The 17,196-nt window shown below is 37.9% G+C and overlaps 1 protein-coding gene across 2 annotated transcripts; it reads right to left on the bottom strand.

The window, feature by feature from the left end:
• Positions 1 to 853: 853 nt before the first annotated feature.
• LOC121460146 (olfactory receptor 6C3-like) lies at positions 854 to 9,679 on the bottom strand. 2 transcript variants are annotated; one of them, XM_041670352.1, is made up of 2 exons: positions 8,760 to 9,679; positions 854 to 872 (listed from the first exon to the last, which is right to left on the bottom strand). In XM_041670352.1, the coding sequence occupies exons 1-2, from the start codon at positions 9,677 to 9,679 to the stop codon at positions 854 to 856; spliced, it is 939 nt and encodes a 312-aa protein (XP_041526286.1). The 2 variants fall into 2 exon arrangements, with proteins under 2 accessions (XP_041526286.1, XP_041526277.1); XM_041670343.1 differs by lacking the exon at positions 854 to 872 and having other exon boundaries at positions 8,741 to 9,679.
• Between the last annotated feature and the right edge of the window lie 7,517 nt (positions 9,680 to 17,196).

Here is a 17,196-nt window from a genome sequence, read left to right as displayed (position 1 = left end):
GAAGAAGAGGCAGAAAGATTATAAGAGCCAGTGAGGATGGAAGACACCAGTGAAATAATGCCTTCCAGACAGAACAGAACTGACACATATATAAATTCACAGAGTCAGTGGCCGCATGCACAGGGCCTGCGCAAGGCTAAGCCAGACAGAGACCAGCACTGAGATGGGGAAGTGGATATGATCTCTCATCTCTAACCAAGAAGATGTCTCTACTTGACAACCACATACATAGGAAATTTTTTTTTCCAATGGAATCTCTTTGAGTATACAAACCACATTTTAAAAGGAGCAAACCACATGCAGTTAAGGGCCAACACAAAACGAACTCAGTAGTATTTTTGGAGATATTTTGACTCCTAATGCTTTGTCTGTGCACTTTTTAACCTCACTGCTCTTTTGTTTAAGTAGTATGGTTTCCAATTTTGTGTTTTTATGTATGCGTGTTATCCGTGTATCTGAGTAAGTGTGTCTGTTTGTGGATGTGTGTGTGTGTATCTTGTTTATTTCTTTGGGTTTTTTCCTATTTGTTTGTATCATTCTATTCTGATTTGTTTATTTAATTACCTGTTTGTTTTCTAACAGAGAGAAAAAGAAGTCCTGAAGTTAGGTGGATGGGGACAGGAGAGGATCTAGGAGAGATGAAAGAGGGAAAAACATTATCATGGTATAATTAATTAATAAATCTATTTTCATTAAAAGATAAATAAAATATAAGTTCTGAATTGGGGAGACCAAGAATGAAAGTACAAATAAGCATTAATGGGATTTCTAGTGTTTTAATTCTGTTAATCTTCAATTCCTTTGTTGAAAATTGAATTATAATTACAAGAGAGTTTTTGAAAATTAAATGAAATTATTTTTTAAAAAAATTTCTTCATAAGTATGTTACATTCAGGCTTCAAAAATAGCTGTAGCAATTCTGTTTTTTTGCTTTCAAAGAGAATCAACTAAGTAATTAATTAATTTGGGGAAGGATATTAACAGTGGTTGTAATTTATCAAAGGTACTATTTATTCTGATGACTGTATTTTTATTACTAAAAATAATTTTAAAATTAAATATGTTTTGATTACATTATTTCCTTCTCCCAAGTTCTTCCAGATCCTCTCCTCCCTCTACCCACCCAAATTTTAAGTTCTTTCTCAAAAACAAATATTCACTATATCAACAGAAAAAAGTCAATAAAACCACATACACCACCGATTCCCCCACACACACAAAAAACAAACCATAACCAAATAAAACCACACACAAAAAAAGTATAGTCCATTATAAGTTGGTCAACTACTCCTTTATATGGGGCCTTTATATAAGTACTAGATTGGTTAATATACCTAGTGTCACTATTGGAGAAAACTGATTTTCCCTCTCCAGCGGGTATAAGGTACAGTTCAGTGATTAGCTTGGGTATGGGGACAGTTTGGTGGTTAATGTGGGTATAAGAAACAGTTCAGTGGTTAACATGGGTATAGGGATCAGTTCAGTGGTTAACATGGGTATAGGGATCAGTTCAGTGGTTAACATGGGTATAGGGGTCAGTTCGGTGGTTATGTGGGCATAGGGCACAGTTCAGTGGTTAACACAGGTATGGGGACATTACAGTAGTTAACACAGGTATGGGGACAGTTCAGTGGTTAACATGAGTATAAGGGACAGTTCAGTGGTTAACCTTTACCATAGTAGCTAGGTTTTCATTCTTTCTTTTTTTAATATAATAGAATAAAACTATCACATTGAAGTTGGACAAGACAAACCAACAGAACGAAATAGGTCCAAGAGAAGGAACCAGAACCCACTCACTCATACACTCAGAAATCCCATAAAAACACACTAAGGTGGAAGCCATAAAATATAATCAGAAGACCTGGTTCAGACCTGTGAAGGCCCTGTGTGTGGAGCTTCAGTCTCTGAGTTCATAGGAGTTTTGGTCATGTTGATTTAGAGGGCCCTATTTTGGGATCTTCTACACCCTCTGGTTCTTACATTCTTTCTGCCTTTTCTTCCCATGGTTGCCTGTACTCTGAGGAGAAGGATTTGATGGGGGCCATCCCATGTAGGGAATGAATGCTTCAAGGTCTCTTACTCTCTGTGTTTGCTCCTGTATACTATAGGAGGAAGTTTCTCTGATGAGAGGTGAAAAAGTTAGCACTAGTCTACAAGTAGAGCAGAATGTCATTACAAACCATTTTATCAATATATTTTTTTTCTTTTTTGAGAATAAGATTATGAATTTTTAGCTTCATTCTCATTTGGCCTTAAAATTGTTATTATTGTTTACAAATGAAGCATTATTGTTCAAAGAAATTTTATATTGTACATTAAATCATGCAGCTAACAAATGTCAAATATAATCTAAGATCACCTACAAATAAGTGTACTCTATTAAAAAACAGTTCCACATAATCTGCATATAAGATAAACATGAATACAGAAAGAGTAATTTCTACCTTTTAATAGTACAAAATTAGTTTTATGTACTAAAACAAAATATACCATGTAATATAATTTTAATACAACACTTCAAAATGTAGTCTGATATAATCTACTTAGTTTGACTAAAGTTGAGCTGTTAACTTAAAAATATAACTTTAAAATAAGAACTAAAATGAAATTGCACTATATAGATGGACAATGTCACTCCAAAAGACATTGGTTGTTAAATGAAAATTCCAGTAGCAGGATCAGATATCTCATTGTGATTTATTGGCAAAGGTGAATCCCAAGGTCTCCAAAACTGAAAATGGTATTACCATTTCCCTTGGTTATCCAACATACTAAACATGGTTGAAATTCCAGTTCTTAAGACACCACACACATTGAACTAGAAATGAGGAAATTACTCTCAAACCATGTAGGACACTTTCTACTTGCTACAATCTTTCATCATACTGAAAATCACATACAGGCTGTAAGGGACAAAGACATCAATGACCTTACCCAGCACTGGACACTGCACTCTGTGACACTGCCCTGCTGGACAAGATGTGTCCACTCGTGCAATGGGGCAAACTGTTTGGGATAAGTAACCACTTTCTGACCAGATTTTGCCTACACCACAGGACAGAATTCCACATTTTTGTGCTGTAATCCTGCTCAAAGCCCATGGAGTGGTGGTCCATAAGTCTGAGTTATTTTAGATGAAATGCTGTCAAATACCTTCTAAACAGTTATGCTTATGCTGAGAAACCCTGGCTCCTCTCAGTCTTAAGCAGGAGAGATAATTTTGTAAGTGAATAGCAGTCAGTGGAGGGATTCATAACTCATCAAAGTGTGCAGAGTGACTTGACGCACAGCCCAAAATGGGGCATCTATTTTAGTCACCCTCCAACAAGCCTCAGGAAATATCAGAAAGAAGAGGTAGAAAGAACATAGGAACAAGAAGATAGGAAGAATTGCTATGTATACCATCTTCTGGACATGACATGTCTACCACACTCATGATGTCACAGCAGCTGTGCTTACCTGCACATGACCTATTCAAGATCAAGCTAATTAAAATCCCAGCACAGAGAAGGGAGATGATCTCCCCCACCCCTTATTGGGGAGCTATTGACAGTGTACAGTTAGTGAAAGAGGGAGGCTCAGTTTTGTCCATTGGTAGGTTCCCCATGCTCCAGAAGGTGACTTCACATCCATGGACATATGGGCAGCACTAAGTGACTGATGAACAAAGAGGAACAAGAGCATGAGATTTAGCCAGGCAGTGGTGACGCACAACTTTAATCTCATTACTTGGGAGGCAGAGGCAGGTTTGAGGCCAGTCCGGTCTACAGAGAACTCTGCCTTAAAAAAAAGAAAGAAAGAAACATGAGTTTGGCAGGGGAGGAGTTGTAAGGGAGAAACTAGGGTAGATATATTTCATTGTTAACATGTACTAAATACTAAAACAAAAAAAATTAACTAATGAATCAATGTGAAATCAGAATTACCCACAATCTTCTATATTGATACGAATACATATATAACTACCAATATTTATACAATTGTATAACATAGAGAATGGCTGGAATAGTGATAATATCATCTATGACTATGATCTAATCAGAGAAATTAGCATTTATAAAAACATTCCACCTCTCACTGAAATGATTTTGGGTCTTGGATTTATCATTTTATAGACAGTTTATGTACTAATTTGGCTGAAGAGATGGAAAAGCACAGCTTATAAAAGGAAGAGTATCAGACAGAAACATTTTTAAATTATTTGTCATATTTATACATTCATTGTCTGTAGCATAAGAAGCATAATGCATGATTTCTTCTCTGCCACCAGCTGCAGGAATTAATTTACTGTAATGAAATTGCAGTAGACTAAGCAAGAAGGGATGATTCAGGGTTTAAGAGTACTTGCTATGAATACAAGATTAACTCAAAAAAAAAATCAGTAGCCCTCCTATATACACATGACAAATGGGCTGAGAAAGAAATCAGAGGAACATCACCCTTTACCATAACCACAAATAACATAAAAAATCTTGGAGTGACTCTTACCAAACAAGTAGAAGAGCTATATGAAAAACTTTAAATCTTTGGAGAACAAAATTAAAGAACACCAGAAAATGGGAAGATCACCTGTGTTCTTAGGTAGGCAGAATTAACACAGTAAAAATGGCTATCTTTCCAAAAGCAATCTACAGATTCAATGCAATACCCATCAAAAATTTCAGAAAAATTCTTCACAGACCTCAAAAAACAGTACTCAACTTCATATGGAAAAATACAAAAACCCAGGATAGCCAAAACAATCCTGTACAATAAAGAAACTTCTGGAGGCATCACAATGCCTGATTTCAAACTCGACTACAGAGCTACAGTACTGAAAACAGCTTGGGATTGGCGTAAAAACAGACAGGAGGACCAATGAGACTAAATCAGAGCCCTGGATATTAATCCGCACAGCTACAAACACCTGAGTTTTGACAAAGAAACAAAAATGTAAAATGAAAAAACAAAACATATTCAACAAATGATGCTAGTATAACTAAATATAAACATGTAGAAGAGTGAAAATAGATCCATATCTATCACCATGCACAAAACTCAAGTCCAAAAAATGAATCAAAGACCTCAACATAAAACTAAACACTGAATCTCATAGAAAAAGTGGGAAGTACACTTGAACACATTGGCACAGGAGACTACTTCCTAAATATAACCCCAGTAGCACAGACACTGAGAGAAACAATTAATAAATGGGACCTCTGAAACAGAGAAGCTTCTGTAAAGCAAAGGACACATTCCACAATTCAAAATGGCACCCTACTGAAAGGGAAAATATCTTTACCAACCCCACATCAGACAGAGGACTGATGGTGTGGGAGGTCCTTCTGTCTATGTGTTACTTTTACTGGTTAATGAATAAAGAAACTGGCTTGGCCTGATAGTGTAGAACAGAGCTAGGCAGGGAAAACTAAAATGAATGCTGGGAGAAGAGAGAGGTAGTCATGGAGAAGCCATGGAGCTGCTGACGGAGACAGACACGCTCAAACTTTGCTTGTAAGCCACGACCTCATGGTGATGCACAGATTAATAGAGATGGGTTAGTGTAAGGTATGAGGTAGCCAGAAATATGCTTAAGCTATTGGCCAAACAGTATTGCAAATGTTTCTGTGTGATTAATTCAGATCTGAGCTGCTGAGCAGCCAGGAAACAAACAGGCATTCTTTCTTACAACACACTGATCTCCAAAATTTACAAATAAATCAAGAAATTGATCATCAAAAGAACGAATAATCCAATAAATGAATGGGGTCCAGACCTAAACAGAGAACTCTCAACACAGAAAACTAAAATGGCTGAAAGACACTTAAGGAAATGTTCAACATCCTTAGCCATCAGAGAAATGCAAATCAAAAACAACTCTGAGATTCCATCTTACACCTGTAAGAATGGCCAACATCAAAAACACTGATGACAATTTATACTGGAGAGGATGTGGGGTAAATGAGAACACGCCTCCATTGCTGTTGGAAGGGCAAACTGGTACAGCCATTTTAGATTTCAGTATGGCAATTTCTAAGAAAATTAGGAAACAACCTACCTCAAGACACAACTTTAGGGATATACCCAAAAGATGTTTAATCATACTACAAGGACATGTGCTCAACTATGTTCATAGTAGCATTGAGTGTCATAGTCAGAACCTGGAAACAACCTAAATGCCCCTCAATAGAAGAATGGTTAAGGAAAATGTGGTACACTTACACAATGGAATACTACACAGTCAAAAGAAGATAATGACATCTTAAAATTTGTGGGGATATAGAAAACATCATATTGAGTGAGGTAACCCAGACCCAGAAAGACAAATATCATACTTAATCACTCATAAATGGCTTTTAGACATAACACAAAAAAGCCTATAAATCACAATACCAGAGAACCTAGACAACAAAGATCATAAGAGTGACATTCATGGATATAATCTACATGAGAAGTAGAAAAAGACAAGATGTCCTAAGTAAACTGGGAGCATTGGAACCATGAGAAGGGGTAGAAAGGGGAAAAAAAGAGTGGAGCAGAGAAAAATACAACTATGTTCATAGCAGCATTATTTGTAATAGCCAGAACCTGGAAACAACCTAGACACCCCTCAACTGAAGAATGGATAAAGAAAGTGTGGCACAATTACACATTAGAGTACTACTCAGCAGTAAATTAAAAAAAATGACATTTTGAATTTTGCATGCAAATGTATGGAAATAGAAAACACTATCCTGAATGAGATAACCCAGACCCAAAAATATGAATATGGTATGTACTCACTCATTAGTGGATTCTAGCCATAACCGAAGGACATTGAGCCTATAGTTCATGATCCTAGAGAAGCTAAGTAATAACGTGAACTCAAAGATAAACATATAAAAATCCTCCTGGAAATTGGAAGCAGACAAGATCGCCAGGCAAAAGTTGGGAGCATGGGGGTGGGGGTGGGGTGAGGGAAGGGGAGAGGGGGAGAGAAGGGAGAAGGGGAGGGTTGGGGAGAGCTTGGGAAAGTGTGATGATTGAGATGGAGGAAGGACAAATTTGGGAGTAGGGAAGGAGATATCTTAATTGAGGGAGGCATTTTGAGGTCGGCAAGAGGCTTGGATCTGGAGGGGTTCCCAGGAGTCCACAGGGATGACCCCAGCTAGGACCCTAGGCAGTGGGGGAGAGGGTGCCTGAATTGGCCTTGTCCCATAGTCAGACTGATGACTCTCTTGAATATAACCATAGAACCTCTGTCCAGCCACGAAAGGAGATAGAGACAGAGACCCACATTGGAGCACTGGACTGAGCTCCCAAGGTCCAGTTGAAGATCGGAATGAGGAAGAATATGAGCAAGGTAGTCAGGACCGCGAGGGGTGCATCCACCCACTGAGGCAGTGTGCCTGAGCTAATGGGAGTTCACCAAATCCAGCTAGACTGGGACTGAACGAGCATGTGATCAAACTGGACTCTCTGAATGTGGCTGACAATGGGGGCTGACTGAGAAGACAATGATAATGGCACTGGGATTTGTTTCTACTGCATGTACTGGCTTTGGGGGATCCTATTCTATTTGAATGCATACCTTCCCAGGCCTGGATGGATGGGGGAGGGCCTTGGATTTCCCACGGGGCAGGGTACCCTGCCCTCTCTTGAGACTGGAGAGGGAGCGGAGAAGGTAAGTGCGGTAGTGGGAGTGAAATGGAAATTTTGATTGATATTATTTATAAAGTAATAAAAAATTTTAAAGCCAGAAAAATGAAAGGAAGAAAGAAAGAAAGGAAAGAAAGAAAGAAAGAAAGAAAGCCACAGAAAATCTGAGCACAATCCCATGAATGACTGTGTACCAGGAACTGAAGGGAACAGAAGCAAGTGGGTCACTGTGGCTTATCTGTGGTGAACCCAGCTGAACTCCAGGTTCAGTGAGAGATCCTGCCTCAATGGAAAAGGCAAGGGTGATAGACACTCTTACTATCTATCACTCAATACTGTCTTCTAGAATCCATATACACAGGCATGCACATTCACACATATGTACACAAACTCCTACATATGCACAACACCCCAAATACATGCACAAAAAGGAATAGCCATGAGAGAATATATATATATATATATATATATATATATATATATATATACAATCTAAAAGAATATAAACATAATACATATTTATATCAAGGTAAGAAAGGGAAGATCGAGAAACTTCGCCCAATGAAATTAAGAAGAATATAATGAGGAGGAAATAGCACCAAGTGTAAATGCACTTTACCATTAGCGTCATCATTTGTTGACACAGACAGAAGCAAAACACAGGTTCTTATTCCACAATAATCATGACTATCAAATGTTCCATAACATTTTTCAGCGATTCCACCTCCTCAAGGGTTGAATGTTCCAAGGCAGATGAAATGTTGGACTATACCCACACAGGTTTAATGGAAAAGAGGACATAGTAACTTTAAAATTAAAAAGAAGGTAGAGGGAATGGAGATATGGGTCTACAGTAAAAAGGGCTTGCTGTTCTTTCCGAGTACACTGGTGCAATTCCCAGAACCACATGGTAGCTCACAACCATCTGTAACTCTACTTCTAGGGAAACCAGTGCCATCGTCTGGTCTCTAGGGGTACCAGGCTTGCAACAGGCACACAGGTATACAGACAAGCAAAACACCCATACATAGTTAAAAATATGGAACCAATTAGCTCATACTGTAAAGTTTCATCCGTCCTATTTTGAAAAGTGCAACGTTATTAATGTTAACAAATGCCTTCATTTGTTTCTATGAAACATTACTTTATTAATCAAATCCTTGAAGGCTTGTTTGACTTGTTGATTTCTCAATGTATAAATAAAAGGGTTCAACATGGGAGCAATTGAAGTGTTGAGAACAGCCACCCCTTTGGTCAGTGATGCCCGTTCATTGGCAGAAGGTTTGACGTACATGAAGATGCAGCTTCCATATGAGATGGAGATGACAATCATGTGGGAGGAGCAGGTGGAGAAAGCCTTTTTCCTCTGGCTGGCAGATGGGAACTTCAGAATGGTGCTGATGATGTAGATGTATGACAAGATCACTAGGACCAGTGTGAAAAGCAGAGTAATGGAGGCAACATAAAGGCCAAGTGCCTCTAAAAGCCTTGTATCTGAGCAGGAGAGTTGTAAAATGGGGAAGTAGTCACAGCAAAAGTGATCAATGACATTGGAAGTACAGAAATCTAACTGGAGGAATAGCATGATTAAGGGGAAGATCATCAGAAATCCTACCAGCCACGAGGTGAGGACAAGAAGGGCACAGACTTTCTGACTCATGATGACGGTGTAATGCAGTGGCTTGCAGATGGCGACATAGCGATCATAAGACATAGCAGTTAGAAGAAAGAACTCAGACACTCCCATGGAGATGAAGAAAAATAACTGAGCAAAACAGTTGTTGTAGGAAATGCTCTTAACTTTCGTAATTATTGACCTCAGAAATCTAGGGACAGAGACACTGGTGAACATAATTTCTAAGAATGAGAAGTTCTGGAGGAAGAAATACATAGGCGTCTTTAAGCGAGAGTCAAGCAAGGTAAGAGTGATGATGGATAGGTTTCCACACACACTTAATATGTAAGCAATGAATAAAAAGAAAAAAATTACAACCTGCAGTTCTGGTGTGTCTGATATTCCCAAGAGCACAAACTCGGTAATCATAGAGTTGTTTCTCATGCTGATTTATTGTCCACAAAATCTATTGGTTAAAAAAATTGAAGCATAAATTTAATGTAAGAGAATTAAAGCTTAAATATTGATATTACTGTAGTCAAATAAATGAAGCAATATCTGCCCATTTCTATTAAACAGAAAATAACTTGTTAAAAGAAAACATATAGATAGGTGCATAAATCTCCCTTCAACCATTATATGCAAAGACTTTATATTCAGTCATTTCTGTATGTGTAGTGAAGCACCATAGATTTGTATAGCAATATATAGTAGTATCTTCATTTTTAATATGAAACACATATTGTATGCTTTCAGGACTGAATATATAACATTTAATTTCAATTCTAATATTACTTCGAACCTCTATAGTTTGTTTGTAGAAAATGAGTGATCAATAATTTTTACTGAATTCAAATGTGTCAGGGTTATTTTCAACCTTAGTAAATGTGTTTCTTATCTTTAAACTTTCCTGAGGAAAAAGAGGAACAAATGCAAAAGCTCTTTTATCTCAAAGCATAATAGTGCCTCCCTTCTCAAAGAATCAACAGAATAAATAAAAAAAATTCTGTAGGATTTACTTCATCAAACCTCATCCTCCACACTGTAATCTCCTATCAGTCAGTACTATTCTCTCCTGAGAGCTAACAGTCATCACAGAGTGTGTGGTTATCACAGTGTGATGTGCTACTTTCGACGCAGGGAGTCAACAAGGGATAAGAAGTAAAGCTGAAAATGGGCACTGTCCAGCTTTTTCTGTCTTGTCTTCTGAGTCTCTGTGGTTTTTTTCTTTAGGAATATGTATATTTATTTCATCACTATGTCATCAAAACTGAGGAGTAACTATTATATGGTTTACATGATATTTAAAATATAATAAAATGCAATAGTAAGCAGGGCGGTGGTGGCGCACGCCTTTAATCCCAGCACTTGGGAGGCAGAGGCAGGCGGATCTCTGTAAGTTCGAGACCAGCCTGGTCTACAAGAGCTAGTTCCAGGACAGGATCCAAAACACAGAGAAACCCTGTCTCGAAAAACCAAAAAAAAAAATGCAATAGTAATAAATATATTTAATAATTTGGTGTCCTTGATTTTTCCAGTATAGTAAATCTTTGGATGATAGATGAAAATGCATTTACTCACAAATGTGAAACATATTGTTTGGTGCTGAAAGTAATATCAGTCAAATATAAAACCTTACAGTGGTCACCCCTGACTTAATTTCTGCCATTTAAAGAGAAAATTAAGCATATTAATATTATTGTTCAGAATATGTTTTTGTCATTCAGGTAATTATTGCCTCTGTGTAATACACAGAAAACTGCCATGTAAAAGAAGTATATGTTGAATTTCTTGCGGTACTGCTAAAGTCTCACTGAGAAATAACAATAAAACTATCTTCAATTACTTCTATCATTTCACAGAAATTAAGTATGCTGTGATCCTTGTCCAAAACATAATATTGTCATCCATGCAACTCTTTAAGAACATGGAGAAACTGGTACTGTTTTAGGACAGTAGAAAGTAGAGCGTGTTGAAAGTCTCTTGACAAGATAAAGATTGAAATCTGCACGAGCATAAATACAGCCTTACCTTCTCTGGCCAGAGTATAAATCCCTGATACACTCAGCTAAAAAACAGAAGGATGCACGCAGAAGCTCAAGACATGTGTGGTGATGTCGTGACTCCTCTTTCTTGAAAACCAAACAATATAGAGAGATCTAGAAAAAGTGTACCAATCAATTGATAACACTCAGTCTGGCTTCCCTTTGGTCAAGCAATTTTCTTAATAAGGGCATGGACTCAGGCTATGCTCAGGAGATAATTCTTCCTCTATTCATTTGGGATTAGTTAAACTCAAGACTAACCTGTCCGACAATGAGTTCTTTGAAACTCTTACTGATATTTTACTAATTAGTAAGTTCTGCCCATGCAGAGCAGAATATAGTACTAAAAGAAAACATTTTTATAGTATCTTCAAAAGTTAGTATCTTATCTTTGTTTTTTTTATTTTTTAATATCAGGATTCATATGTGCTCCACAATATGACATCCAGAACCACAGCAATGTATGGAGACTTATCTTTACTTTTTCCTTGCATTTCCTTCAAATCTTTTGATTAGTCAAAAGAAGACAAATTATAGCAAATCAAATTGTTTCTATGTATCACACAAACACAATCACATACTCAGTTATTGTATTATATTTTGTTTATATTTTATTGTAATTTACATATCCTATAAATACAGACATTGTGAGATTCCACTGCATAAAATGTTCTACTGTTTTCCTTTCCTATCTTGTTTTTTTTTTCAGTTAACACTCAGAAATGAATGTCTTTCCTTGGTAAATTACCTAAAAATAAAATTCATCCTTTTGTAACAATTGCTTTGGATGCCAAGAAGACTTTTATATGATTTATTGTTGGTTAAGATTAAAGTTAGATTCACATTTTATGCATTAGTAACTCTGCCAAAATAGAATAGCATGAATGACTTCAAATTACTTAAATACTTTTAAAAATAGTATTGTACTTTAGTTTGCGAAAATGCATTCATGAGATCACAACAGTTGCGGCTGATGACTCAAGATAAGCACAAGATCTTGCTTGGGAGGCCTAGCTGTTCCTGAGGAACCACGGGCTGATAGTGGCTACTGGAGGATAGGGGGCGATTTTCTTCAATGGTGTAGCCCTTAGCATGCTGCCCATATCCTAGTAAATAACCCTTCATCCATGGTGTAGGAGTGTCCCTAATTAAAATCAATAGGCTGTAAAAAGAATTGTGAAAGTAGAGGAGCTAATCTTGAGAAGAAGAAGTTTGTTGAAAGAGTGAGAGGGATGAGAAAGGTTGATAAGAAGAATATGACTAAAATATATAAATATATTAAACTGTTGAAGAATAAATTAAGTAAGTACACATTCTTCTTCTGGGTTTCAATATCCTCACTACTCCATTTTTATGGAAAAGGAGTTCACATCACATCCTGTAAAATTTCATCTTTAAAGTTTGGTAGCACTCAACTGTAACACTGATCTTAGAGCTATTCTTCTTACACACTTATCTACACACTCAAATTCTTCAGTAGACAGTGATAAGCAAATAACTGCTTTCAATGGTGAATTTTGGTGGATGTACCAAAGGGATTTGTTCATTTCACCAATGTTTCAAACTTTTAAACAATCTTATTAGCTATATCTAATACTTATTAGCTATATCTAACAAATAACAGCACAAAGTTAATATTCTCATTCAGATATGGAATATTTCACATCGAGGTACACACATATACATTGTGTACAAATAAGTAAAATAGAAGAATGAGCATAGAAAACAAGACTAAGCCCAAAAGAACAAACATTTAATCTTGTAATTAATATCTCAGTGTCAAGAGCATGTGGTGGCATGATGTAAGACCTAAAGATTTTAGAAACTCCATCACTACAACATCACCTTCTGGATCCCTAACAGACTTTCTCTTGGGTTGGTACCACTCATTGCCTGCAAATTTCTCGGCAGACATCATATGTTCCTATCCTCTCTTCATTTAGAAACTCCAACACAAGCACCAACTACTTAGTTATTAATAATAGAGCTTAAACAGAGCTACAATAAAAAGGAAAAATGGAACAGAAATAAATACAAATGCATAGTTTAAAGAGTAAAAGAGCACCAGGAAACAATATTTCAGCCAAGGATTGTGATGAGAGAGATAAAGAGATTAAGGAGAGGCCTGATCTGTACTGGAATAAAGACCCTGTCCATCTAAGCTTCCAATTTGTATAAGGAAAATTCCTGAGAACTTTCTGATCCTAGAAAGGGAAAAAGCTGCAGCAAATGTGAGTCAAAGGAGACAAACTTCATACCAGGCCAGGCCAAACACAGCCAATGAAGTCAGGTCTTGTGCAGCAGGGGCATCCCTAAGCAAAGGCCCAGAGAGCCCACTGTGTGGAACTGCGGAAGTAAAACCTGCATTGCACTGTGGACCCTAAGATGTTGGAGAGACCAGAACCATGAAATGTCTGCCAAGGAAAGCTGCATACAGGGAGTGGAACCAGCCTAACAGAAAAATGTATGTTGCAGGTCCCACAGCTGAAAGGGTAGAACTACTTTTGGCACTGGATGATGAGCTAAGGATCTGGCGCTTGCCCTGCTGGGTTTGGGTATTGTTTTGATCCAATATTTCCTCACTATGATCCATTCCTTCAATTTGGAGTAGTACCATATATTCTGTGCTGCTGTAGGTTAAAAGAACATAGTTTACTTTTATTTTACATGGAATTACAGTTAGGGAATTCCCTTGAGTTTCAGAACAAACTTTGGTCTTGAGACAATTAAGTAGTGTTGAGACTCTAAGAGACTTTTGAAATTGGATTGAAGGTATTTTGCACCACAGTACAGCCACAGGCTCATGGGTGTCAAGGGGTAGACTATGAGAGTTTGCATGGCATTTCCCTTACTATTGGGCATCTGATCATTTGCTCCCCTGATGACTCAACTGTTCAGGTAACACATATAGGAAGTGTGTGCTTGCTGGAGGAAGTGTGTTACTAGAGGCAGGCTTTAAGATTTCAAATCCCATGAACTATTCTGAGGTCACTTTCTGTATCTTGTTTCTGGTTTAAAATGAGTGTTCTCAGCTTCTTCTTCAATTGTCATGCTTCCCCACTGTGATGGTGATGGACTTGTACCCCTCTGGAACCATAAGCCCAAATAAATACTTCTCCTTTTAAGCTAGTTACCTTGATCGTGGTGTTTGACCACAGCAATAGAAAAATGACTAAGACAGCTTCCGTACCTTTCATCTATAATGCGACTGAATGATCTTGTACAAGTTCTGTACAGATAAAGTTCAGGCCAACTCAGATGCTGTGAGTTCCAAAATGCAGTGGTTCTATCTTGCCAAAAAGACATCTTTTCAGTCTAGTCTTTCCTGACTGAGTTCTGAGTTCATGAATTAACCACTAAGAAACTAATATGATGAAGTTGAAAGTAGTTCTCATCTGGCGGTAGAGAGATACAAATGTATAAGACAGTTTAATACTTATGTCCATTTAGCAGAACAGTGGGGCCTATGAACTCTGCATTCATGAGTTCTTAGTTAGATATACTTTATCAAGCATGCATTTAATTCTGTGGCATGACCCATAAGTTCAATAAGAAAGTATTTGTTGACCCCTCTACCATCCATGCCACTATTGCATCTATGATTGTATCTTGCAACACTGATCATTATTGTAGTTTACATGGTTTAACAGCTTTTGAAAACTTTTTATGACTTTTCCCAAGAAAACTACATAGCACCTTCTAATACAATGAATGCTAGTTTAACTTCCTATTTTATTTTACTTTTATTGAAAATAGATATTTTTCATACAAATATTCTGATTATGGTTTCCCCTTCCCCAACTTCTCTCAAATGTTCCCACTTCCTCACCAACCCTAATCCACCCCCTTTCTTTTTTTTCATTAGCACACAAGCACGCATCAAAAAAATAAATGACAATAATAATAAGATAAAATAAAAAACAAACAAACTAGAATATGGCAAAACAAACAAATGGAACAAAAAGCTAAAAATAAAAAACTTCAAGAAACACATATAGATGGAGGGACACACATGTTCACAGAGAAATGTTTAGCATTCCTGGTTCCCCTAGTATTTATCTATGAATACAAGGACTTCTACAGGGCATACCTGGTACTGTAGACAGTGTGAGATTCCAGGAAAGACTATGGAACTAATGATCCTTAATGGGAACCTATTTTCTTGAATTTTCATATTACTTACATTTTTGCTATGGGGTCTGGGCATCTGGAGTTAAGTTAATGTTTGTGTCTTTTGATAAGATTTTAAGCCTACTCAGTTGTACCCCCAAAGATGAAGTTACAGACTTGGGATCTTTTATAAAGTCCAAAGGAAATTAAGCTGAAGAGAACAGGTCTATCCAGAGCCACGTGGGCAACTAGAGAGTGTCCAGAGGGTGTATAGTGGTCTGGGCAGTTTGGATGAATCCCCAGGGAGTGGGACAGAGTGAAGTAAGCCTCTTATCACCCACGTGTACATCTACAGATAGTTCTAAGGTACAGCGGTAGGCTGAGTATCTTCAGTTTATCTCTAGGGGAAATATCTGTGGGAAGCAGTTCTCCCACTGAGGTAAGCTATATGGACTAGGTGCATAGAAAATATCCTCAGTCAAAGATACCTAGAGAAAAGAGTGAAGCCATGTCTGGCCTCTTTCTAGGAGCCAACCATGAGAGCTGGGCACTGCCTAGAGAATCAACAGTATTAACGAGTATGGAGTCCTGGTGAAGGAAAATGAGGTCATGCACAGCCTAGGGAAAAGTATAGCATCGTCAGCACAAGATCTGGGAAAGGCAATCTTTTGCAGCCTAGGGAGGAGAAAAGAGAGGGTCCTACCAGTCTTTGCAGGATCACTAAAAGACAGGCTAGGTCTCAGTGGCCTAGGAAGGAGAAGAAAGAAGGGCCAACCTGGTAGTGTGGATAGGGTGGGATCCTAGAAAATTTGGGTGGGATCTTGGGTGGATGAGAGAGAAAAAGGTGAGGACTCTACCTGAAAGCATGGTTAGCATGGTGTGCTAATGTCCAAATGGTTTGGTATTTAAAAACTGGGTCTCTAGTTGGTAGCACTGTCTGGAAGGCTTTGGAAGTGAAGCCTTGCTGGAGGGTGCATTTGAGAGTATATGGCAACTTTGAGAGTATACGACTTTTCTCTACTCCCAGTTTGTACTCTCCTTCGTTCACATGGTAGAATATGTGAGTTCTCAGCTAACTGCTTAGACAATGATGCCTGCCTGCTGTCATGTCTCCCAGCCATAATATACTCTTTACCCTCCAGAGCTAAGCTACTTTTGGTTATACGATTTGCGACAGCAACAGAGAAAGAAATTAATATGCATGCATGGTGTGGGAGGTGTTTCTGTCTATGTGTTTCTTTTGTTGGTTAATGAATAAAGAAACTGCCTTGGCCTGTTGACAGGGCAGAATTTAGGTAGGTGGGGAAGACAGAACTGAATACTGGGAGAAAGAAGGGCAGAGTTAGAGAAGCCATGGATCTGCCACTGGAGGTAGACAGGCTGAGACTTTGCTGGTAGGCCACGAGCTTGTGGTGATATACAGATTAATAGAAATGGGTTAAATTAATATGTAAGAGTTAGTCAATAAGAAGCTAGAGCTGAGACAAGCAGTGATTTAATGAATACAATTTCTGTGTGGTTATTTGGGGCTAAACTAGCCAAGTGGCCGGGACAAACAAGCAGGCCCTCCTACACATGTGGTCTGGGGAAAGACACACAGGGTCCAGTAAGGAAGGCCTGGAGAGAGGGGAAAAGAATCCCTAAATTCAGTGGTTAAGAGTGTTTGATGCACAATCAGGAGGTGAAGACGTTGGCTATAAGTAAACACATAAAATCTGAGCATAATCCCATCAATGACTATAACTCAAGAACTGAAGGGTACATCAACAAGTGGATCACTGGGACTTGTTGATGGCAAACCTAGCT

This window comes from Microtus oregoni, unplaced genomic scaffold (genome assembly GCF_018167655.1).
Source record: "Microtus oregoni isolate MIOR12 unplaced genomic scaffold, Mior012 000001F_ref0000356, whole genome shotgun sequence".
NCBI classification, from domain to species: Eukaryota; Metazoa; Chordata; class Mammalia; order Rodentia; family Cricetidae; genus Microtus; species Microtus oregoni.
The sequence above is the reverse complement of the archived record's forward strand: the minus strand, read 5'-3'. Positions and strand labels throughout refer to the sequence as shown.

Excerpts from the sequence above, each read along its gene's own strand:
- LOC121460146 (XM_041670352.1), bottom strand. The coding sequence starts at position 9,679 with ATGAGAAACAACTCTATGATTACCGAGTTTGTGCTCTTGGGAATATCA.